This window comes from Ambystoma mexicanum, chromosome 1p, assembly GCF_040938575.1.
Source record: "Ambystoma mexicanum isolate Mex_15411 chromosome 1p, UKY_AmexF1_1, whole genome shotgun sequence".
Classification (NCBI taxonomy): domain Eukaryota; kingdom Metazoa; phylum Chordata; class Amphibia; order Caudata; family Ambystomatidae; genus Ambystoma; species Ambystoma mexicanum.
The window spans coordinates 753,396,500-753,422,979 of record NC_090921.1 but is presented as its reverse complement, the minus strand read 5'-3'; the positions used below and the strand labels follow the sequence as shown (position 1 = coordinate 753,422,979).

Sequence of the window (26,480 nt, the reverse complement as noted above, 5' to 3'; positions counted from 1 at the left end):
ATCTGTGAAACAAGACATTTAACCACACGATCACAGGAATAGTCTGTTCTGGTGCCATAACAATGTCTCATGTTGACATCTTACTAAAGGTGCATATATTTTATACTCTAGCAACAAGGTAATATGAAACTCTGTCCTCCTGACAAACTTTTCTTGTCGTGTGTGTTTTTTTTTTTATTGTGAAAGACAAGCAGAATGAAATCTGCATATTTCAATTTGAGTCCCTGTGACGATAGTTTTGCTGGCACAGGTGGCTTGTGGCCACATCCTTGTGCAGGTGATTTGCATAGCCATTGCTGACAAATATAGATTGTGCCCTGATAGTTTGTGCCCCTATGCCTACAGTCCTTTTTAGGCGCTATACAAATAAAATACAACACAATATAAATGTGATGCAGCTTTGTGCAAGTGATTTTCAATGACCATTGCTGGCACAGAGAGAGCGTGGCATCAGCCTCATGCAAGTGATTTGCAGCAACCATTACGTACACAGAGAGTTTGGGGCCCCATCTGCCGAGGCAAGTGATTTGCAGCAGACATTACTGGCATAGATAGATTGGGGCCACAATCCCATGAAAATGTTGTAAAATTCACGTGTGTACTGTTGGTGACATGGCATTTAGTGAATATTTTCATGTGTCACCTTAGAGAACCAATTGTAAGTTGTATGCCTTTTTACTCTGTGTTTCTCAAAATTTGGGATGTAAAATGCACCATTTCAACATATAATTTAAAAAAGATTCTCTGGGGACAACTCCCACCCTCTCCCTGAACACCTATACATTATTTTGTACTACCTCTCTATGCTTAGTCGCAGACACTAATTTGGGTAAAAACTTTGGTTGCTCCACTGAAAATCGTCACCAGCTGAGATTGAACGTGACTCATTTAGAGTTCTGGCGCCCTCTGCTCACCCCCCACCGCCCCCCGCTCTCCAAAAGCTGCCTCTGCCACTGTATTGAATCTACCTGCTTTCTACACCAGCAAAATGCACACTGCCAAGTGAAAAAGAAGTGTAAATGACTAAAATTGCGCCAAGGGGATCTGTTTTCACCTATGTGCAAACGTAACAGGTCACCTCCATGAAATTTCCGCTTTGGAGGTAAATGACCTCCCTAGAGTATGAAAGGCAGACATAAAGCTAGAGAGAGGCTGCTACCGAAAGGTATACAGCTTGGCAGATACATGATAGAGGGCTATATTATTAGAACTCAGATAGAGCAGCCTGCTATTCACATGGCTCTTTACGCTCATGTACCAGCCCAGATATTTGGAGCATAATCTTTTCTCAACAAAAGTAAAAAAATGTGGCGGTAATGTGTGACGCCGACCTCGGGTTGAAATCCTAAATCGATACAGTTTTTAAAGGTGCTTTAAAAATTAAAAAAATGATGTCAACTTTGACCTGCTTTTCCACAATAGTATAGTTAGAGTCTTGGGAAATTCGGATCTGGTTCGTTCATGCAAATATGTTAATAATTTCTGATTAATCAAATTAAATAATTGCCTGGGGTAGGGTCCTGGGGGGTGCAGGAGTCTAATTTGTGTTCTCCATTGGAGAGATCGTGTTTCAGATCTACGAAGATCATACGCTGATAACCAATTAGCCTTCGCATTTCCTTTGCAAATGGATTTTTCCGAGATCCAGGGAGACATTGTTGGCCGGATCCCAGATCTGGGAACATCCGTGCAAGTGGCAGCACAGCAGACCCCAATTCATACTAACCTCTCCTTGCTCATCTGTCATCGCTCTCTTTTCATCACTCTCTGTCACCATTCTCTACTCATTAATCACACTTAGAAATGCCTGCTTATTGCTGTATGGTGCATATTCCCTGCTTAGCCTGCTTATCCTTACCTGCTCACCATTCCATGCTTACCACTCCCATCTCGACCTTTCCCATCCCCGCTGAACACTGTCTGCTTAACACTTCCCACCTGCCACTTCGTGTCCACAACAACTCCACTCCAAGCAGCGCAATTAATGTGGCAGAAAGAAGGGTGTACAAATAACAGGGGTTTGCACTCATACTCATATGCATTCAAATGACCTTTTTAGGCAGGGAAACTGATTGTATAAAATGGTCGCCGAAAGTTATTGCATGATTTATGAGCCAGAATACAACAAAGTGGTTTTGAAGAGAAGCATAGGTGGGGCATAGTGGCCAAAGCTGCAGTCTCTTGGGCTCTGGCTGCGAGTGGGAGGGTCAAGGTTTCTCCCTGGTCTTTTTTAACCCTTGATACTGAGTGGTAGGTTTGAAAAAGCAGTGTGCCGGATGAAAAGAAGTGCAAGCGTAACTAAACCTTTGATTGGTTTTCTCCAATCTATTTCCATTTTGGTAAATTTTTTGACAGGATTTTGGAAAATGAAGCGGTGCTTCATTTAGATATTTTGGCAAGACTCTGGCCGCAGGAATGTCATTTCACCAACATCCCTGGGGTAGCGGAAATTACATCATACACCTGATGACATCACACAAAGCTGCATCACTGAAAGTGACTCACAGCTGTTTTAATAAACGAACCTAAACTTACAATTTATAAAATACCAAATAGGTACTAAAGCAGACAAGACTATTTTACGTACCAACCACATTTTTAACGGTATCAGGTCATATTATCCCCACCAATAATATCGCCATATATATGGCCATCGGAAACGGCAATGTGCGATATTATTAGTGGGGATAATTTATGGCATAAATGGGAGAGGGAGTTGCAGGGGTGTCCCCCGCTCCCTTTACAAAAAAATATGGGGATTGCAGGGTATCCCCGCAGGTTCTATGGGTTAATATTGCCACAAAAAATGGCGCCATTTTTGTATGCCGATATTTTTGCTGCGATATTAACACATGAACAATTTTTAACAAGGTGGCTGCCTTCGTAAGCCATTAATGTTGCCATAATATTACACGGGGTGATTCAATAGAACCAACATAGGCCAAGGGCACTGCCATACTTCGGCCCATTCATCCTCGTATGGCCAGTTATTTCCATCTTATACCAGTTATAGCTGCACATGTCAGGTATGGTCATTATATAATAAGTGAAGCCCCACATTCTCACTTGCTCCCATAGCACAATATGCAGAATGAAGCCTTTATATGCAGATACAGAGTGTGATAGCCTTTCAACACAGACAAAGGCAGAATATGTAAGTTACAATTGTATTCTGCCTACATCACATACCAAGGGCAACCCCATATGCCCACGAATTCCATCCAAAGTCAGTTAATGCCTCATAAACCTGACTCAGTTACCATATGTAATGGAGAGCATCACATGTCTAACTCCTGACATCATTGCTGCCATCATATGCAAAATGCACTCTCAAATACCCCAGTAATGCGATTCAATAGTCAGTGAATGCCTTTTATGGATAGTATAAGGCACCATATGTACAGCTTCAAATGTAAATGCTGCCATCTTATAACAAGAGAAACCCTTAAATGCTTCAGAAATGTCACTAGTTCTTCACCATAATGCACAGACTGAGATATCCAGTTACTGCATTCATATGCCAGGCATGACCTCAAGTGCCCCAGTAATGCCCCGGTGCTGGAGGAAGAAGCACCCTTTTTAGTGTAGTCCATCTAACCTCTTAATAAACAAGCACAAACCTTGCTAAGGCCATTTTGATGTAGTTTCTTGTCCTCCCACAGCACCCTCTCCCACAGCCCCACTACACTTGCATATTAAATGGGCAAATGAAAATCTGATGTAGTGAAATATATGAACATTAAACCCTTCCCTCCATTTGCCACATGCGTATCGGCACTGGGTGTACGTGACGATAAGCATAGGCACAGTGGAGTGAAAGGGTTTTTTCTGCCCTAGGCGAAGGGGCATTTTGCTTTTAATAACTAATAAAATGTTGATTGCTCATGTTTGTGCTCCTGCCCTAAAAACGACTACTAAATTGTTGTCTGAACCAGGAGGTCAGAGTTCCAATCCCAGCTTCTCTACTACAGCAAACTGTATTATTCTGGACAAATCACATTATATCACTTTTCCTAAATTCCCATCCCTCACCTGGCGGAATTGGGAGCATTCAACTCAAACCCTGCACCTAGGACTACATGGAAATTGAAAAGCACCCTTTACTATTGAGTTTTTCCTATTCTCCAAACAATAGAGGCATGCAATAGCTGTCTATGATGAAGGTTAATGGGCATATGAATATTCATGTCATTCTGGTAGGGAACCCACGCAAAAACTGTTTAGAACTGGAACCAAAGCGCGAGGGTGGAAGCGCCACCAGGAATGCTCCTGTAATGCCACCTCATGTGCATGTAATTGGATGAGTTCATGTTTCAGTTTGGTGATGCCGAATTATAGTCAAGTATTGACCAGAGGTTTAAGAGGGATAAACATAGTCCATTTAAAGGTATCAGTCAATTACTGGGTGGACCAACATACTGAATGCAAAAATGCAAACTTTCGAGGGGCACTGATCGCGCCATTATATTTGGGGGTTGGGGATATGGTTATAAAAAATATAAGGGGAGTTTTGGGGAACTGCAGGGAGGCTTCCCCCGCATGTAATTGCAGGGAGAAGTTCGGTGAAAAAAAAACAATCTGCATTTATGCATACAGCATTTTTTTTCTCAGTAATCACACAGATCCCATTAAAAAACCTGAACATCTGTATGTCTCAGAATTGGAAATGTGTACTTCCATACGATGCATGGCTGCAGGCAATAAATAAATAAATAAGCCTAGCTTGTACTCGGGACATGGCTGCACATGCAATGTCACGGTATGCTAGCCACTATCCTGTAATGTTTCCCCACACTAAAAAAAGATAGCAATACATTGACACATAACTACGCCATATACACTCAGATCCACAGAGCATAAGAGGTGGCACAGCCAAAAGGTTGGAAAATATTAAAGGGACTATTTTTGCAGGAAAGCTTAGAAGCAGATCACGGGCATAAGTAAAATGGCTATCATTGCAAAAGGCAAATAGCATACCGTATTTTTCTTGGGATGGATGTGAGAGTAGAGTGATATGACAGCCAACAGATGCTTCAGGTCACCCCAAACATGATGGAAAAATCTGAACAGGCTCTGCACGAACAAAGCTAATGACTTCTTTCTACATCACACTCTGTCATGTGGCTCCTCATTCGCACAGACAAGACTGGTGTACCCTCTACATCAGCTAGTAGATGATTACACACCTTGCTCTTACATTCGCTAAAGCAGCATTTTTTCTAAATAAATCAATGTGTGTCATCAGCTCGAATTTCAGCATGGCGCCTGTTGCCTCCTTTCCAGTTCTACCTGGAAATTCATTTGCAGTACAGCTGTGGGCATTCAACTGTTTGCGTAGACCCCTGCCTCAGACCAAACTTCCATAATAGAAACTGTCTTTGCACACACAGACGCACAGGCATAATTCTAGATCAGAGAAGGGTGGAGGGTCAATCTCAAGTCACATAGTCCCTTCTCCCTTTCCATGGTGGGCGGTTGCGGAAGGAACCCCGAGAGAGGTGACTGTGACCAGAGGAGCCATGTGGAGCGGTTAAGGACCTGGCAAGGGCCAGTCAAATAATTTGTAAAAATCTGATTGTCCCTCGCTGGGTACTAATAGTCGATATGTGTTTGGCTTTCACTCCAAAGTGATCAGTGAGGGCAGATTTCGCTGACGTGGATGCCAGAGTTCTAGGGGCCATAAGTCAAGGTTTTGATTTTCTTTGTGTACATACTGACTTCTATGAGCTACTACATTTTTCTCCTTTTCCCACCTCAGGGAGCCTCATCCAGCCTGGTGGTCAAGTTTGCCGACACAGAAAAGGAACGCGGACTGCGCCGAATGCAGCAGGTGGCCAACCAGCTGGGCATGTTCAGCCCAATTGCCCTGCAATTTGGAGCGTACAGCGCATATACCCAGGCGGTAAGATGTTCTTTCATGCCTGATATCATTTCCCTCTCACTGGTTCTGCAATGGGAAGTTTCATAAAGATCCTGCTACTCTTTGCTTATGAAGAATTATACGTGTTAAAATATTTGTAATGTGTGCTCGTGGTGCATTTTGTGTATGTTCTTCTATTCCGTGTTGTTAGATTCACCTTGCTGAAACTGTTTTTCAATGCGCTAGGCTTATCTACTAGAATTAAAGCTCCCCCACACTAGCCCTACCCCCTTTTCTCTCCTAGCATGTTTGTTGTCCTCTATGCTCTCTTGCCCGCCATTCCTAGTCCTGGGCAACAGGCATACTTCCCTCCCTGGAGCTATCTAATCCTTTCATTCCTTTATATTTATTTATTTGTATCTAGTTCATAAGAAATTTAACAAATTTCATAAAATGAATTAATCATAAATTCAATGATATTTAATTAATATCATACACACATTTACGTTTTTAAATCGCCTAAAATTTAGCAATCTCATGGTACACCATTTTACATGATTTACATTAAAATGAGTAGTCATATAATCAAGATACAAGACTCAAAATTTTATTTCCCCTCAATCAATGAGGTACTTGGAGATTTCAATCCACCGGCGATAAAGTGCGACGTGCATAGAGTCAGAGTCTGCATTTAAATGGTAGTCCAAAAATTCAGGTGTTTTAATCGATTCGTATCTACTCATGAATTGTCCCAACATACACATATAGGTTGTTCCTAACACAATGCATTCCGTAAACACATGGTGGACGGTCTCTAGTTTATCTTGTAATTTGCATATGGTACAATTTCTATTTTGAGATACTGCTTTATCATAGACACCGTGGATTATCAAAGGGGGTAGTTGGTTTATCCGCAACCAAAGTATTAGTTTAAGACCAGCAGGACTGGGACTGTGCATCAAGTATATTTGTGTTTTAAGGTAACTATGTGTTACACTGGACATATATTTATGATGGTGCTAGTAATACAGATGTTCATACTTATTATCCCAGTCCCAAAGGTCCAGTTTACATTTATAATCTCATAACTAGTACCCCTCTCGAAATCCAGTGTCCACTCAATTCGAATGAAACAGTCCTCATTCATTTGCGCAAAGCCAGTGTGGCTCCTATGTTCTGAGTCATAATTTGCTGCCAACAGATCCAATAGAGGACATTGTGGATGGAGTCTAGACTTCATGTAAAGAGTCCCTCTACGTATCACCACTTGGCTGCTTAAAGATACCAAACCGAATTCCAGGCGTAAATAAGCCATCAGAGTAGATGGTGCCGGTTTCAATAACATCCTCCAGAAATTACCCTCCAGTATGTTTAGCCAGTTGAGGTCCTTCATGACCAAAGCCTCCAAGCTGTACAATACTGTTGGGCAAAACATTGGTTATAAAGATTGAGAATACCACTCATCGTAAAACCTCCAGTTTGTAATGCATGTTTACTGATCAAACTGATCAAACATGTAAATTGGCTGGCTTTTTGCTTTTTATTCTCTTTGATATTAACATAATCCCTGTTCGCCTTCGATTCCAAACGCAGGTACAGGTAATTCCCAACATATTCCATCCTTCCTATGTGGGTATCAAGGGCAACCCGATTAATTTTGTTTCACAGCCATTGTTTCTGTTTTACCCATGATTTTGAGAAAGTCATTTTTATGGGCGAATGCTAGTAATGCTTGAAATTTGGCGTGGACCCCTCACAGTTCGATCCATGGGAACCAAATCGTTTGCATACCACATACAGGATACTGATTGGGTTCCAACTTTCACTGGGGTACCAACAGTGTCCAGATTGCGGCAAAGGTCTGCCAAGTATACATTGAACAATAGGGGAGCTAGCACGCACCCTCCTTGCTTGACTCCTTTATCTATTCTAACTACCTTTGTTAGAGTGACATTGTCGTCCACCCGCACTCAAACCTCTGTGTTTGAATGACGAACAATCAAGATTGCAAGCAGCCAGTCAGGGCAGTTCAGTCCTCTCAATTTCTGCCACAGTGTAGATTGATTAACTGTGTCAAAGGCTGATTTAAACTCAACGTAAATGAAGTACAGGACAGGTCTGCCTCTGATTGCTGCCTCCTTGATAATTGTATCCATCAACCTAATGTTGTGGGTTGTAGCTGAGCCTGGCTGGAAGCCCATTTGTAATGGGTCTAAAACACTGTTTTCAGTTACCCACTTTTGTATAGCAGCCAAAACAAAGGTGGCAAATAGCTTACCAGTGACGTCTAATAATGATAACAATCTACAGTTAGCCAGTAGTTCTCTGTCACCTTTCCTGTAGACTGGCACTAGTATTGCTTGCTGCCAAGACTCTGGGATGGTCATATCTCAACATACCTTGTCGAACAAGATTTTCAATATTTTAGACCAAGATCCCGGGTCAGCCTTAAGTACTGTATTGGATAACCCATTGGGCCCAGGTACTGTCGAGCTTTTTAGCCAAAGATAGCCTGGTTACTCTCTTCCAACCCAATGTTTAACTGCCAGTGACACTGTGATACACCTTTGTCCTTATAGACCAATAGAGACCTAAAGGATTCCTGTAAATGGTCGAGCCACATTTGCTCGCCAATAGGATTCACTATTTGCTTTCTTTTGTCCTCCTTGGCATTGAAAGCATCTGCCATATTGCCTGCGGCTTCCTGCTACACAAGGCCGCCAGCATGCGTTGCCATTCTGCAGTTTTAGCAGACACCCAGCAGCGCTTCAGCCATGACCTATACGCTTGATTTATCTTACAAATCTCTGATTCCCCAAATCACATCGGGTCTAAGGCACACTTAATTTTCCTGATACTTCTTCTCATGGCACTCTTAGCATCTCTAATGTTAATATCTTGGGGATGCTTTGCAATAATCTTTGGGTTTCCCTCTACCCAAATCCCCACTTGAGTTGAAAACTGCAAGACGCTCTTCTGTTTCTTTCCCAGATAATTGCTGAAAGTTACTAAGTTCCTGGGCAGTGATCTGTTTGACTCTACTGGCTGCCCGGGCTATATTCCTAGCAGCCCAACGTAAGGAATTGCCTGTATGATTAATTTCCACACCACTACCCCCTTTAACTCTAAGGGAGGCAGCAGACATCGGCAGTCGTAACTCAATTATTGAGTGGTCATGATAATCAGTATTGTACTCCTCGAGGGACTCTACTGTTTCTGCATATAGGTTACTCCCAAAGACATAATCTAAAGTACTAGTCTTACTCCCAGAATGCCACGCATCCTGCCCTCTCCCACAGTTCTCCCGTTAAACATGATGAGATCCCATTCCTTAAAATATTTCACCCATTGAATTTACTTTATATTCTCACACGTCCTCATACAACTAGTCATTTTAACATTCCTATAATTAGCACATGGTTCGAGGTCTCTACAGCCCGCATTCAAATCCCCTTCAATCAAAACTAAGTCGTGGTCCGAGTTAGTCAACCATGACACAAAAATTGCATCTATGCATGCACGTATACCATCCAGGTCTTGGATGTCAGGAGAATATATAAGTTAATCAACAACATCATCCGTGTTACCCCTTCGTCACAAACACACACTCATGTGTCTAGTACATTTTAACTACTAGTCAAGAGTCTCCGGCTGGAGGTTCAAAATGCATGGGGCGGCCTGTAGGGCCTTTGTCTGCTAGTTCTTGAAACAGTACATACCCGTCCAGCTGGATATTGGAAGTAAGATATGTCTCCTGCAGGAATATTCTATCGTATTCTACTAACAAGGAGATAGACCCCTTATCTCCTATAAAATGCCTGTGTTCCAATTAGTAGCGATTTTGCAACATCACTGTGATCTGACAATTGTTTGACCAAAAACCTCTTAAACCATTCCTGACCCTGCGCATCCACCAAGGGTGCACCAGACAACTATACCTGGCTTTTAACAGTTACTTTTTGCTTTGGTGGTAAAGCGTCCACCATAGTGTTTTGGCATCCGTGAGCTGGGCTATCAGTCTCGTATCCCATGGTTAATATCTCAACCAGGTGGGCGCTATGAGCCGATGCACCTCAGGGATGGTACAATGGACTATTGTGTATTTCACCTTACTAGCCTTCACTGGTTTAACAAAACTAAAATCACTTGTAGATAGCACTCTCAGGGCCAAGACCTGTTGACACAATGTTAATAGGCCTGGTCTATTTGTCCAACTATCTGTGAATGTTAATGGCCCTCATCTGAGAGTGATAACCTGTGGGTCCACCTCCATGCCAAGCCCCTCCCATCCGGCCAACGCCTACTCAGGCTCATTCTCTGGTGATGGGAATAGATCTACTTCATTTGCTTCTAACACTGTGGGTGTTGCAGCACCATCCCTTACCAACCAGCTCGTTAACGGTCCTTCAGACCTCCTCAACCGCTCTAAATGCCTGTTGGCTTTCTTTGTTGCTTTCTTATTTTTAGATGGCTGGGCTTTAATGGCTGTTGATTTAAGGGGGGCAGGCATAAGAGGAGGAGTAGGTATGGTGGGGGAAGAAGAGTGGGTGGAAGGAGAGGGTACAGCCACCATTAGATGTACATTGGGTGCCAATGCTCCCCATTTCTTCTTACGTTTAGCCTTCCGCCTCTCTCTTCTTGACGTAAAGATAGAAAGGTCAGGATTGGGCACTTCTACTATTTGACAATCCTGTGGCGAATCGGCATCTAGCTAGCTCTCATTTGCATTATCAGGGGCCTTGGTTTTCTCGACTGCTGCCAAACGTACGCCAGCACCAAAAGCCCCCACATTCTGTAACCTATGCTCCAGGGAGGCAAGCAGTTCACACTGATTTTGTACCTCCTCCTATATAACGACGCATAGTTTTAACAATATTTTCACAGCAAAGTTAATCGCCCCAGGAGAAGATTCTGAAGAGTCATTCGTATCCATTGCTGAACTTCCCCTTTGCTTTTATCAAGGTATACATTAGGGCAGGCTGACAAGCGTTGGCTTAGACCCTGTATTTCCCGCGCCACCACCCACTGCATCACGAAGGGTGTAGCAGACATCTAGCTAATAATTATTATCAAGGTCTCCAAAATCTAACAGAGATCTGCTATTATTAGGTCACTGCACTGTGCAGTCTATGGTTAAGGACGTTGGTGGATTGCACCCCTGGTGTGGCAAGTAACAGTCTGTGATTTTCCCTGCTGTGGATGCTTTTGATTATTCTCCAACGTCCGGTGCTCCCTGTAACTCGGACTTAGATTTACTTTTCTTAATCGTGAGATCCTGCCGCACTTCACCATTACTAGCCTCCACTTTTCCATAAGGTTTTCCCTTTCTCAAGTTGTAATTACGGATTTTGTTTACAACGTTTGCTGGCATATTTGTAGGCTTGTGACAGGAGCACTGTACCCCACAAGTATCAGCCTAACTGCCGGGAACAAACAGGAAATATCCCAGGCTTCGCCAAGGTAGTTGAGAGGTCCCCACTCATAGGTGTACACCACACTTACACAAGATACTGAACATAAAGTCACAGAAGGAAAAACAAAACCACTACCTTAGGGCTTGCCATGGCTCCGAAGTCCAAGAAGATTCATCGGTACCACGTCTGGGAGTCACTCAGCGCCTGTTGGCCCCAGGAACACAGTAACACACGGCGCACACCACACGCTCCACCCCAGTGTGTGTTTTTAAGTCTCCTCCTTCTCCAGTCACACGGTGCTAGAGGGCAGCATAGAAAGGGTGAAAAGACTTGCAGCCAAGAGTCAACGAATGTGGCACCTCCAACTCCAAACACAGTAACACACTGCGTACACCTTATATATAAAATCCATTTTGTAGTGAACTGTTTTTACCACCACCTAGCCGTTACCATGTTTTTATTAGTTCTTCACTCTGTGTATCCCTAGTCCTGGGCAGCAGGCATTCTTCCCTTCCTGCAACTATCCAAATGTTAATTCCTTTTTACATCATAACACATGTGTCCTTTTCCTTACACAGCTCATGCAACAGCAGGCAGCTCTGGTCGCAGCTCACAACGCCTACCTCAGTCCAATGGCCACGATGGCTTCCATCCAAATGCAGCAGATGGCAACCATCAATCCCAACGGGCTCATTGCCACACCAATCACCTCCTCATCAGGTAAGTTACTGCTTCCGGGCCTGCCAGCGGGTTACAGCTATGGTGGGCAAGAGGGCTAGGCGGGTGGAGGGTTGTATCAGAGAAAGATGGGAACAGTGAGAACAAATGCTTCAAAACATCAAAGTAATACAAGGGTGACATCAGTGCCTCAAAACTAAAACTATTCATACTGGGAAAAGGCTTGCTTAAGAAACTTAGAGGCATTAAAACGAAAAAGGTCTGGACTACAAAACCGAGCCACAGGCTATGGAAGAGCCAATTCAATTCCTTTGAGATTTAACATTTGAAGTGTGGAAAATGACAAGAACAAACGATTTGGAGTCCTGAGGCAGAAAGTGGCTTAACCCCTTAAATGCCGAGCTCCAGGCAAGTCTCTGCAAATAGCACAAACATACCGGTCCTTAGCACTTAATTAAAGGACAGCTTGAGAATCCCTATACTGAAGCAAGACCTGAATGGGAGATATGGGGCTCTTGGGCTGGACTAAAAACACATGAATGACAGCTCAGATTCTGGGCGTACAGGAGAAACTAAAGGCATACAGCACATCTTGAGATCCAAGGCTTCTAAAAATGAGAAAGGAAGATACTCCGCTTCACTAACGAAGAGATGTCGAATCGGACGATCTACAGTCTGGAGGCGGTCGAAAAACATGTAGGAAAGAATCAGAACAAAGTGGCTTTGTTGGAAAGTGGGATTATACCACCAAGCCTTAAGAAAACTGCAAATAGAACCACAGGCCAAAGACTCAAAAGGGAGACCTGGAACAGGCACATTATGTAAGTCCCACCAACAGCACTGGAGTCTTGAGACGACAGAGGAACCTGAAGATGGGTGTCTATATCTGTTGACAGAAATTGCCTCAATGTTTGCAAATGGAATGACTATGCCAATGGGAGCCTCTTGGTCTGGAGACTGGAGGAAGCATTAAGTAGAGCCATGGAGTCTTTAGATTAAACGAAAAACACAAGTGCTGTCTCTGAGGCTTAAAGCAAAGAAGTAGTTCACACATCTAAATGCAGCTGGTGTTGAAAAACGTGGCCAGAATCTGCCAGTCTCTCAATGGCTGCCCCTGAGACACAGGTACATTTTCGCAACACACAAAACCTTTCCTACTCACCCATACAAATGGATTACTTATGATGTCTGTACACATATCGACATTTACATTCTCACTAATACATTCATTGGAGAATATGTAAATGCCTATTTGGGTATGGGCTCTGTGTTCACTCTATCTGTAAATGAATAGGAGTCATTTCACTATTAAATATGCCCTGAGGTAATAATTCTTCAGGACAAAACGAATTCAACCACAACTGCTTTTCGCCAATAGCCCTACTTTTATGTTTCTTCACGGCGACTACGAAGTGCCAGGCGTTGAAGCTGCTGCACGGATGATCAATTGACTATAGAGGTCCCTGCGCAGGCTATTCGCTATCTAGCAGCTCTCCAAGTCTTGAAACTGGAGCAAGATCTCAAGACGAGTGTCAGCTCATGGAGGACACACTCTAGAAGGCGTGGGGTTTCAGGGAATAATGTGACGTCGAGGAGTCACCGAGGCTAAATGTAACCATCAACCTTGAAATCAGGGAACCTTTGCAATTAAGGGTTGGTTTGTAAATTCATCAAATTGCAGATTGGTAATAGAATCATATGTACCGAAGGACTCGCTTTGTGGAAAACCTTACATCTGTTGTGTTTGGGAATGCTGTCGGTCTATCTGTCTGTCTATATATCCATCTCTAGCTAGCTATCTCTCTTTAGCTGTCTCTCTAACTATTTGTTGATTGATAACCAATGCCTTGCTGCTGCCTTTCTGGTTCAGTGGAGGACGGTGTCCTGCTTCTCTTTGCATCTAATTTCTTATGCCGTGCTCATTTTTTCTATGAACAGCTGCGTAGGTCCTGGGTGTGCAACCTCCTTGCCATGGATGAGGCGTGGTTAGAAGGGTTAGACAGTAATCCTCGTCTGTCTCCCTCTCCCTCTGCCTCTTGCTCTCTCCCTCTCTCATTTCCTTTCTCTCGTTGTCTTTTGAATGATGCCTGGTGCCTTGTTGCCCTCTCTGCCTCTGCTCTTCATATCTCTCTCCTCACTCTCTATCTCTCTCTCACTCGCCCGCTTTTACTTCCTTTTTCTCTTTCTCTGTCAAATAATGCTTGATGCCTGGTTGCTCTGCTTCTTCTGAGTGATTTCTGATGTTATTTGATGCCTTACCTCCACTGTGTTGGGCACCCATGCTTACTCATAATCTCTCTCTGCTTTGCTGGTTAAGGAACCAGCACGCCCCCCTCCTTATCTGCCACTCCGGTATCAGCGATTCCAGGAGCACTTGGAGTAAACGGGTACAGCACTGTACCAACGCAAACTGGTGGACAACCAACCTCAGAAGCCATCTACACCAATGGAGTTCACCCCTACCCAGGTACCGGAACATCCCTCTTCTTCTGCTAATCTCTGAGGTGGGAGGGAAAGGGAGGGTTGAAGGCGTTTTGTTGTTTGGTTTGGCACTTTGTTACCACCCTTTCACCTCCTTGCCACCAGCTCATTTTAATCCCTGGTGCTTCAGTTTGAATATCATCCACAACTACCTGGTTTACACTGTTAGTTTGGATTTGATTTCAAGGAGGTTCCCAGTAGAAAGGCACCAACTAGTTAAAAACTGCCTGCCTTAGCAGTGGAGACTACTTGTGAGTGTGACATAATGATAATCACAAGTTAAGAGTGGACCACATCTGGAGGATCACTAGAGTGAATAAACTAACTAGTGCAAATGGTTGCATTAGAAAGGACTATAATATGGCATGGATGGATGGAATGGGTGTTAACGGCCTGGTGGTGGGAGTTAAAGGCCTGAGCGAAGCAAGTGTGCCTAACAAGGGCACTGGGACGCTACCACCCATTCCAACCCTGGGAGCAGCTGCTTAACACTATTAGCACCCGGCCCAGGGCCTGGGATGGGGCTTGCAGGAAAGTATTTTCTCACTGTGAACGGGGCACCTCACAGCGTCAGTTCAGGGAAAGAGAATACTATACAAATATGGCTGCCATGGAAATGGAAGGCGGGGCTTCATACAGAGTCCCTCTTCCCTTTCCATGGTGCAGGAGCTGTGGAGGTGGTTGCCGCAGCAGCAGCAAACAGGTAAGTGGGGATTGGGGGGGTGAGGGTCAAAATGACTGTAGCGCTGGTGGGGGAAGATAACGGACTAGGAAGCCGGCAATCAGGCGGCTTGGAACACAGGCTAAATTAGGAGTATCAGCCCGCTTTTCTAGCCTCCTGATTGGCTGGCTTCCACCCACAGGGTGCTTATATAAAAATACAGAAAACATAAAGCTAGAGAGACAAAACCTGCCCTTACAATTGAGTCAGATTCAAATCTTTGAAACTTCATAACGTCAAATTTTCCTCTATAGGTCTATGAGAGACCTAAGCATAGTTGATAAGACTTTCCACTTCTACTGCTATCATATAGTCTACCCTGACAGTAACCCAATAAAGGTCTGTACCCTCGAGTGAGCACCAACAACCAGCAACACTGAGCTAGGTATACTATACTCTGCTTTCTTTAGGCCAAACTAACAGAACTATAAAAGACCACTTCCAGATTTTTCAAACTAATACAGTAACGTAATACCCTTACATTCCCCCCCAAAATGCCTTTTATGTGGGGCAAAATAAACGCTGCACAGTAGTCGAAGTGTGCAGGAGTGGTTGGGAGCGGTGCTCCTCTGCTTTTTTTAATTATGTTTTACTATCCCTATAGTTTTATTTGAAAAAGAAACCGTCCCGCAATGGTTTTGTTTTAAAATAAAAGGGTAGGAAGAAGTTGAAACGGGCATTTCCGGTTCCCTTAAACAGCAGGCGCACGTGTTTGGAGATTTCTATTGTGCATGGGAGGGGACGTGGCGACGGGGTATGTGAGGAGCAGGGTCAGGCTAGTAGAGAACATAGTTCCACTGCTTCTTTTCGGTCACTTCGACCACTGACGCTACATGAACGCAAATGCGTTGCAGTATCAGCATTAGGGCGCTGACTAGTCAAGTGATGAGACAGGAAGCAAACCAGCCTCGATTGGAAACCGGGGAATGTGAGAAAGGCTGTGCAAAACAATGAGGAACTAAAGCTCGAAGAAATAGGAGAATGGGAAAAGTAAGGCAGGACACCACATTTGGGAGCATGGCATAAACTGGGCCAGAGCTGAAAAACCGACAAGACAGCTAGGGCCACAATGGAGACTAGAGCGGGAATGTGAGGGAGACGGGACTGAAATCATGAAACACAACCAGAAACTGGACGGTATGGGGGAAACGACTGCAAGCTAGAAAATTAGAAGGGTCCAGGACAAGGACTCCAGAAACAGGAGGAAGGTTAAGTCTTACCCCGCATTTCAAAAATAAAACAAGTGCACAAAAAACGAAAAAAGGTTTTTGAAATTCACAAAAAAATGCGCTGTTTGGGCCTCGTTTTTTTCGTTATTTTAACGTAGATCTATTCCGCACATCATAAAGCGAGCAGAGTGTTCTGCCGAGGCAAGTTTCATAGGATAGAGAGGAATTTACCATCAGTTCTGCTCCTGGGCAGCTCAGCATAGAAAGATTGTCGAGGTGAAAATTCATTTCCTCAGGTTCTGCCCGTTAGCTATTCTTTGCTCTTAAAATGATATGTGTGGAGGTTTTTAGCAAATCACCTTGAGTTCTTTTGCCCCTTTGCTTTGATGTTACTACCTTACATCTCTCCCTCCGCTAAGACCCTTCTCCAATTTTACATGGAGTGGCCATGCTGCAGATTTCTTCAACTCGCTTGCGCTCTAGTTCAATACACGAAAGGCAACAATTCTCCCTATTCTCCTCTGCATGGACCTGTAAATGTGGCCGCAGATCTGCAGACAGAGCATCGAGAAGACCAAAGGGTTAATGATTACTCTGCTGCTGTATCCTCTGTCTTCCAGGTGAAGCTACAAAACGTCTGCTCACAAGCTCATCAGTGCTGGCTACCTTCTATAGCAGGTGTCTTGCAACCTGATGGGAGTTGTATTACTCTCCATTCACTATGCTGGGTAGGACTGATGGGAGTTGTATTACTCTCCATTCACTATGCTGGGTAGGACTGATGGGAGTTGTATTACTCTCCATTCACTATGCTGGGTAGGACTGATGGGAGTTGTATTACTCTCCATTCACTATGCTCGGTAGGACTGATGGGAGTTGTATTACTCTCCATTCACTATGCTGGGTAGGACTGATGGGAGTTGTATTACTCTCCATTCACTATGCTGGGTAGGACTGATGGGAGTTGTATTACTCTCCATTCACTATGCTGGGTTAGACTGATGGGAGTTTTATTACTCTCCATTCACTATGCTGGGTAGGACTGATGGGAGTTGTATTACTCTCCATTCACTATGCTGGGTAGGACTGATGGGAGTTGTATTACTCTCCATTCACTATGCTGGGTTAGACTGATGGGAGTTTTATTACTCTCCATTCACTATGCTCGGTAGGACTGATGGGAGTTGTATTACTCTCCATTCACTATGCTGGGTTGGACTGATGGGAGTTGTATTACTCTCCATTCACTATGCTGGGTAGGACTGATGGGAGTTGTATTACTCTCCATTCACTATGCTGGGTAGGACTGATGGGAGTTGTATTACTCTCCATTCACTATGCTGGGTTAGACTGATGGGAGTTGTATTACTCTCCATTCACTATGCTGGGTAGGACTGATGGGAGTTGTATTACTCTCCATTCACTATGCTCGGTAGGACTGATGGGAGTTGTATTACTCTCCATTCACTATGCTGGGTTAGACTGATGGGAGTTTTATTACTCTCCATTCACTATGCTGGGTAGGACTGATGGGAGTTGTATTACTCTCCATTCACTATGCTGGGTTAGACTGATGGGAGTTTTATTACTCTCCATTCACTATGCTGGGTTAGACTGATGGGAGTTTTATTACTCTCCATTCACTATGCTGGGTTAGACTGATGGGAGTTTTATTACTCTCCATTCACTATGCTGGGTAGGACTGATGGGAGTTGTATTACTCTCCATTCACTATGCTGGGTAGGACTGATGGGAGTTGTGGTCCAAAACATCTGGAGAGCCAAAGGTTGCAGACCCCTGTTCTATAGCTTTTCAAGCAGATTATTTCACACTTGAAGCATGACAAACAAACACATTGCCGCCCGATCCGATTGAGACAGAAGCCGTGCCGTGCTCTGCTTCCTCGAATCTGCACCTGTATATTTCCCACAGATAAATCAGACTAAGCAGATATGAAAGTCACAATCTCAAAATTATTGGTGGTGCCCGGAACAAACATTACAAAATCTTAACACCAATAACTGATAATTGGAATGGGACAAACAATTGTTTGCAGTGTAATTTGTTTAAATACAAAACAGTTTTGGCATATTTATGTGTTTGAAATGTCAGGTAAAGCATTCAAGTAACATTCGAGAGTGTAGCATATTTGGGGCATCATTAAAGGTTTGGTGGTATTTCAGTGGTAAATCTGCCAAAATATCACCAAACGGAATTACTTTTACCATCACTTGGTTCCGTGGAATGACTGCAGGATTACAAGTGACAGTAATTCCCAATTTTTGGAGTCCACAGGACTCTGAGGATTTTGTCCAGATGTATTACCTGCAGAATTACCTCATAGTAAATCCACTGATTTTTGGAGGTATGGAGGATTTACCTCCTGCAACAAGCTGGAGCTGAATATGACACCTTTCCCCTGAAAATCATTGGATTTACCACACAATAAGTCTGCGGCGGTAACTCCACTGGAAATTATAAATTGGTGGTGCAGGAAAAGTGGTGGTAACAGAATGACCCATAAGACAACAAGAGAGAGCTACCCACATTATACTGACAGGGTCACATGGGGTGGCAGCATGTGAAGAAAACTTAACAAAAAACTTTTTCAATAAGAAAAGATCACCAAGGTCCTGGAACAAAAAGGACTGGAAATTGTTCCTTATGTTCCTAAAAAACGTTTTCTTGCTCCTATAAGAATGGTTCAGTGTTATTCAAAAACAAGTAACATGAAGAATCAAACCATGTGTAAAGTGCCCCAGTGCAATATACAGTGCCAATGCACAATGCATGCAATATAACTGGATACAATGAATTCATGACATGGTGCCAAAACGTGAACAGTGGTCTAGGGTAGTTTAAAAGTGTATTGGCAAGTAGTGCCAAATACAACAAAACACCACAAACAAAACAGAAAAAATCATATTTAGAGATGCACAATTCTGAAGTAAATAAATAGCAGGTCAACAGACAAAATCAACTGTCAGTGTTCAAATTCATAGACCCTTGTTTAGCCCTACATGTTTCAATCCCACACAATAATTGACGGGATCTTCCTCAAGGGAAACATGATTTGTGCTGAGTGTAGCATCAATCTCTCAAATTGAGGAATGCCATTTAACAATGTATTAATTGAATATGCCGTTTTCAAGTCCAACAATTTAGGACCACAGAGACCACCTCATTAGTAGGGCATACAGCAGATAGCATGCTTGAATGGGCCATCAGGGAGTAGGGTACCACATCTGATGGAAGCAGTGTCCTTGTTTAGACCTTGCAACTGGGAAGGAATATGCCAAAATCAAAACGGAATTAACACCACTTTTTTGAACACCGCCAAACTTCTAATGAGTCACTTAGTATTGTTTGCCGAAGATCACATGGCTGCAATGCAAAGCAATCCCTCCGCCTACCTCTGCAGGTTGTTTTTCTCCCAGAGAGCAAGGCAGCTTCACAACCATTTTGTGTGCAGATCTGCATTGCAGCAAGAAAGAGCCAATGAGCCCATTCTTAGTAGCAGTCCTGTATTTGGGGGTCATTACGAGTTTGGAGGCAGCCATGGTGCTAATAGCACCATGGCTGCCTCCAAACCCATGTCGGGGTCCGTGGTGTCGGAATGGGGACTTACCGGGACATTCTGACCCTTGTAGACCCGGTAAGACCCCATTTCGAAAACCATTCCCCATTCCCATTCGAGCCCCTATAGGGCTCGAATGGGAATGGGGAAGGAGCTAATAACGGGCCCGCAAATTGCGGGCCTGTTATTAGCTCCGTGGTCCCTTAATGGATCCTGCTAAGGGTGGCTGGTAAAGCCAGCCGGCCCTAGTGGGACTCGCTAAGGGACCTCGGAATGCGGCAGTAGGGGGTTAACGGCACCGGCATCTTTACTGGTGTGTTAACCCCCTACCGCCATACTCGTAATGACCCCCATTGGGCCTCAATCCGAGTCGGGCGGTCTGGTAAAAAAGTGCTGGTATTAGTGGATCCCAGCACTTTACCGGACTGTCCAACTACGGGTTTGTGGGTGGGGCACCTGGGTTACCTCCAGCTAAATGCTGGAGATAAGGCAGGCACTCTACCGGTCAAAAAAGCCCTCATTACTGCCACCGGCATTGCCGGTGACACTAATGATGGAAAATCCCCTCATGGAGTCCCATTGGACTCCATGAATGGGGATTTACACACCGTCCCGCTGGCACTCGTAATCCGGCGGCAATGCTGCCGGACCGAGTGCCGGTAAAGGTAAGTACCAAATGCTGGTATCCTGGCGGCTCTACCACCAAGATACGGACATACTCGGAACGAGGCCCATTGCTTTCTCCGGAGATGCGGCCAAATATCTAATTTTCTGTATCTTGTGTCAAGATGCTGCTGCCATATTGCTCAGTGGGGGAGAGGTATGCACAACTTCAAAAGTCTAAAATAATGTAGATAGTTCTTAAATTAAATTCCCTAAAAAAAATTAAAATATAAAATGGCTTAGGATAAATAAGTGCAGGGCTCTTAAAAAGAGCATACTCGCGGTATGACTTTATCATTCTGCGGTGCCCTGTGCCAAGCATGCTATTTTAAAGAGGCAAACTAAACCTATTATTTGTTCCGGCTTATAAAAATCATATCTAATAGATGATTTATTGATCTACTTGCTTGAATCACCCGTCCGTACATATCCTATCCTGTACATACCTTTGTGCGCAAGTTTGCAAGAGATGTATATGCAAAGGGTGCCGAGTTAACAACTTGAAATTGCCCATCCTGTTCCAGTTGATCTACGCAGAGAGAGGTTCTTAGTCTGGTACCATCCTGGGCTGTGTATTTGGGATACGCCATTCCTTTTATAGCATCGCCTTGACTTAACGTTACATTATTCTACTTGGTCTGTGGTTTTGAGGGTTTGGGTAAAACTGACCATATCTTAAAGCCATTCCCCTCAAACATGAGCTACATAGGTGATGTGTTCCTACCTCAGAGTCACATTAGGATTAAGGAACTGTTGGTCCATCAGGGTGAGCTGGGGCAGTGCCGCTGTTTGTCGCATTGTGGTGTGGTTGGTGGCAGGTTTACTCTCACTCTCAAAGTACGTATCCCTTTCAGTGTGCATTCTACACATTGGGCCTCATTACGAAGTAGGAGGTAGCCATGGTGCTACTAGCACCATGGCTACCCCCTTACCGCATACCGGGTCCGGGTTCTCGGAATGGGTACTTACTGGGTCATTCCAACCTTGGAGGACCCGGTAAGTCCCCATTCTGAGAACCATTCCCCATTCCCATTTGAGCCCCCATAGGGCTCAATGGGAATGGGGAAGTAGCTAATAACGGTACCGCAATTTGCGGTACCGTTATTAGCTCTGAAGTCCCTTAGCGGGTCCCGTCCTTAACACCTGGTCAGACCAGGTGTTAAGGACGGGACCCGCTAAGGGACCTCAGAATATGGAGGTAAGGGATTACCGGCACCCTTACCGGTGCCGGTAATTCCTTGCCTCCTACCTCGTAATGATTGTCATCTTCAACTGGGCATTATGACGATACATTCCCAGTCATGCCGACTCACATGAGTTCAGAGGACATGGGCGTTTGTGTTATGTCCTGATTTAAATCACATTATGAGCCCCTTGAATCACATTCCACTGTAGAATTTGTTAGGTCATTTAGAGCGTTGGCTTTGAATGTAAGACGGTTGTTATGTTGGAGTTGGCCGCACAGGCTGTGGCTCTGTGGGCTTCATTAAAGAAGCTTGCTCAAACTCACCAGGTGTCATCCTTTCAGTTTGTCCTCCTGGAAAAGATCATAAGCACCCCCAAATCTCTCAGTGGTTTATGCAACATTCTCGATTGCAGTCACTTTCATTTTTAGATGTAATGTTGGGGTGATTATGTAGCCCATAGAATACTTTCTCCCATAAATATGGTCCCTTCTGTGCATTCTTAGCGGTCTACCAACCATGCCAGTGCTTAATTTGTGGTGCGGCCCCGGCACTTATTGTCTCAGATTCACTTTAATTATGAAGTGGTGATAGTCAGGGCATCCATCAACCCCAAGGAACAGGTACGAGCTGTAGTGTAACCCCAAATATATAGACAATGTGGGGAGCAGCTACGAGTGGTGGCAGCAGTGGTAGGGAACTGCCCACCCACTGTGTCACGGGAGTGCTCAAAAATATTTGGGCCCTGGCACTTCTTTTTTTACAAAATAAGCGCTGACCATCCTCAGAGATTTCACCTGTGCCATTTGTTTTTCCCATTATTGTGTTTTTAGCTCAGAGTCCCGCTGCACAATTGGACCCGCTCCAGCAGGCGTATGCCGGAATGCAGCATTACACAGGTACGCGGCAGCACGAGGTGGGCATTGCACTGCTGACGTGGAATGATATCGCACTGGGTGGGAGGTGTACTTTCTGCAGTGACATAAGATTGGGAACAACCCTTACAGAAGTGACACAACACTGAGACGTACTCAGGCTGCAAACATGTCACACTTGGAGCTGCCCTTGAGGCAGTGGCAAAAGCTGCCCACACTGGAGCAGTATTTCACTGGGAGTTACCGAAGTGGCACAACACTGGGAAATTCCCCTACTGCACCTACATCACAGTAAAGGCTGCACTGAGAGCCAAGGCCCACGGACCCTGCCCATTTTGCAGTCACATCATAATAGGTGGGAGTGTCCTTTACTCTAGTGTTATCACACTGAGTACTTCCCATGCTGCAATGACATTGAAACAGATACTACACCATCCGGTGATACCATGGTCACAGCTCGTCTTGTTGCAGTGTTGCCAAGCTTGGAGCTGCTAACACTACAGTGACCTCAAACTACAATTTACAGCAGAGCTATCACACTGTCAAATGGCCTTCCCAGTAACCTCACAAAGAAATGCACTCACTGCTAAGGCATCACACCTGGAGCTGCCCTTACTGTGTTGACATCACACATGGAGCTGCATTTACTAAAGTTATGTCGCACTGAAAGTTGCCCTTAGTTCAGTTATATCACACAGGGTGCTGCACTCAGAAGTTGCATTAACATCACAGTGGGGGTTGCAGTGACATCACTTTAGGAAGACGCAGCACTTACTCCACTGCTATCACACTGGGGTGGGATGTCGCTGACACCTGAAGCTGTCCTCAATGCAGCAGAAGCGCATTGGAGTATGGCCTCATAACAGCAACATCACACTGAGAGCTGTGATATCACATTGGAACTGTCCTTAGTGCAATGGTATCATACTTGGAGCTAGAGTAAGAGCACACTGGCAGCGGCCCGCAGTACAGAGGACTCCCATTTAGAATTGCTTATATTGCAGTGACATCTCTCAAAGAGCTGCAATAACATCACACTGATTGCTGCCCTTGCTTCAGCTACAGCGGATAGAAGCTACTTTGGCATCATGTTGAGTGCTGCCCTTGCTTCAGTTGCAGCAGACAAGGAGCTGCTGTGACATCACACTGAGTGATACCCTTCCTTCAGTTACAGCAGGCTAGAAGCTGCTGGGGCATCACACTGAGCCCTGCCCTTACTTCAGTTACAACAGTCTAGAAGCTGCAGTTGCATCTCACTGAGCGATACCCTTACTCCAGTTACAGCAGGCTAGAAGCTACTGGGGCATCACGCTGAGCCCTGCCCTTGCTTCAGTTACAGCAGACTAGAAGCTCTAGTGGCATCATGCTGAGTGATACCCTTACTCCAGTTACAGCAGACTAGGAGCTGCTGTGGCATGACACTGAGTGATGCCTATACTTCAGTTACAACAGACTAGAAGCTGCTGTGGCATCACACCGAGTGATACCCTTCCTTCAGTTACAGCAGGCTAGAAGCTGCTGGGGCATCACACTGAGCCCTGCCCTTGCTTCATTTACAGCTGACTAGAAGCTGCTGTGGCATCACACTGAGTGATTCCCCTGCTTCAGTTACAGCGGACTAGAAGCTGCTGTGGCATCCCACTGAGTGATACCCTTACTTCAATTACAGCAGGCTAGAAGCTGCTGGGGCATCACACTGAGCCCTGCCCTTGCTTCAGTTACAGCAGATTAGAAGCTGCTGTGGCATCACACTGAGTGATACCCCTACTTCTGTTACAACAGGCTAGAAGCTGCTGTGGCATCACACTGGGAGCTGCCCCTATACCGTGACATTGCACGGAAAATTGCTTATATTCCAGTGATATCACACTAAGAGCTGCATTCACCACACCCACACTGGGACCTGCTTTACCTCAATGTGATCACACAAAGCTCTCCATTCATATCACAATGGGGGTTGCCCTTACTAGCTGCAGTGACATTACACTGCTTGCTGCTCTTATTGGAATGCTATCACACTAGGAACTGCAGAGACATCACACTGACAGTGGGCCTGCTGCAATGCAATTACACTAAGAGCCCCAGTGATGGGAGGAACAGAATTCCAGAGCTTCTGCCCACACCCGTCACTGCATGCACTGCTCGCACTACTCGCCGCACAGCTTACCAGTGCCTTGCAGTCCCACCAACACCCTCGCGGTGCCAGTTCAGAGAACTCCACCCCACCATATCCCAGAAAGTCAATACATAAAGGCAATACACGTTTAAGGCACCATCCATCCAGCCACCGTACCTGAGCTGTGTAATGGCAGCACCTTCGGACAAAGATGCAGTGCACTGAAAGCGTAGAAATGGCAGCTGTGCGCTATACCAAACACTTTTGACATTGCCGTTGGGTGTTGCCTAAGTACATCACAGTTAAAGCTGCATGTGTCATTACATATAGACCTTTCCCTGCTGGAGCAGAAGAAAACACAATAACAATACATTAAATGGAAGAAAAGTTAACCCATGTCTTAAATAAATGTTATTTTAAACCTATAGGGAGAGGGATAAAACAAAATGCATGCACAGAAATCTAGCTATCTGGAAAGGAAATTATTATTTGCCTTTAAATCAGTGCATCGCCTGCTTTTGCGGGTTGTATGTTTTTCTGTCTATTTTGTAATCGGTCATCTGTCCCAGGATCATACTCATCTAGAGGGACATTGTGAGCACTCCTGGCAGGCTGGTGCTTCTGAAAGGCTGGCCCTACTGACCTTGTAAGCACTTTGGGAAGCATCCATGAGTCCTAAAGGGCCAGTCCACCTTGGCTTGTGCCTTCCTATACTGATAGCAAGAGTTGACCAATACTTTGCATGTCAGTTTCTGGAACCTGCCCCTGTGTTGAGGGTATCCAATGAGCGTCTATGTATGTATCAAAAGGTGCGGCCACACGTGTTATCCTTAGAATATAAGGAAAAGGACATAACATGGTGGTGGACACTCAATGGGTGAAGAAAACGCCAGCTTGGTGGAATACATCGGTGTGAGTTTCCTGCACCTCCCCTTTTAAACACGCTCCAGGGGGGAGTCCTGTTGAGCAACGTCTTCACGTCCTGATGATGGCCGATCACTCCACTCAGCCATACTCCCCCCCACCCCCTCTGGTGACCCTCCTCCTCTGCCGACCACCACAGCTCCTCTGCTACCTTTGCACCTACATGGCTCTTATGATGGCGACTTTGGTAGTGGGCAGAGGCGTTGCTAGGCGGGCTTAGGGTGCTGGAACCCTGGGTCCTTTGGTTGTAGCCCTGGATAGAAGCTCAGGGGGCTGCAACCAAAAGGCTAGCTAGCCACGAGTCCCGACGAGTCCCGACAGTCCCAGCATTAGCGAAGCCACAGCTTTTTTCCAGACCTATCAACACCCCTGGTAGTGGGAGGTGTGTGGGTGTTGAGCAGTCTCGGACACAGGCAATATCCAAGCATTTGCAGCTCAGGAGGGAGGTCTTCTGCAATGTCGTAACCAAAGGTGTCTTTCTTTTTTTTTCTGGGGGTTTCTGGCAGCAGCATACCCAGCAGCCTACGGCCTGGTAAGTGCAGCATTCCCGCAGCAGCCAACCCTGGTGCCCCAGCAACAACCGCCACCACAGCAGCAGCAGCAAAGAGAAGGTAGGTCCGCTGGTGGATTATATATAGAAGAGAGCCTATGTGTTCCCCAGCGTGTCTGTGGGTAGTGTGCGTAACACAGCCAGCCTGCGCATCGTGTCTGGGTTAATAGCCTTTTTCTATGTCCCATTTCTCTTCTCAGATTGTTCATGCAACAAGACTGTAATGGGTGGATTAGTTGAACAGTATCTAGACATAATCCCATGACTA

The 26,480-nt window shown here is 44.9% G+C and overlaps 1 protein-coding gene across 16 annotated transcripts in view; it reads left to right on the top strand.

Annotated features, from left to right (window-relative positions):
- CELF3 (CUGBP Elav-like family member 3) overlaps nucleotides 1–26,480 on the top strand; it is a 331,245-nt gene that overhangs the window by 236,707 nt on the left and 68,058 nt on the right. For 8 of the 16 annotated variants that reach the window (XR_011304210.1, XR_011304211.1, XM_069650607.1 and 5 more), the window contains 5 exons: nucleotides 5,759–5,902; nucleotides 11,853–11,994; nucleotides 14,270–14,419; nucleotides 22,572–22,646; nucleotides 26,169–26,273. Coding sequence is in view for 14 of the 16 variants with exons in the window: in XM_069650607.1 (XP_069506708.1) it covers nucleotides 5,759–5,902; nucleotides 11,853–11,994; nucleotides 14,270–14,419; nucleotides 22,572–22,646; nucleotides 26,169–26,273 (616 nt within the window). In the remaining 2 variants the exon portion in view is untranslated. The remainder of the gene's footprint in view (nucleotides 1–5,758; nucleotides 5,903–11,852; nucleotides 11,995–14,269; nucleotides 14,420–22,571; nucleotides 22,647–26,168; nucleotides 26,274–26,480) is intronic. The other 8 variants (XM_069650615.1, XM_069650679.1, XM_069650663.1 and 5 more) reach the window with 5 other exon arrangements.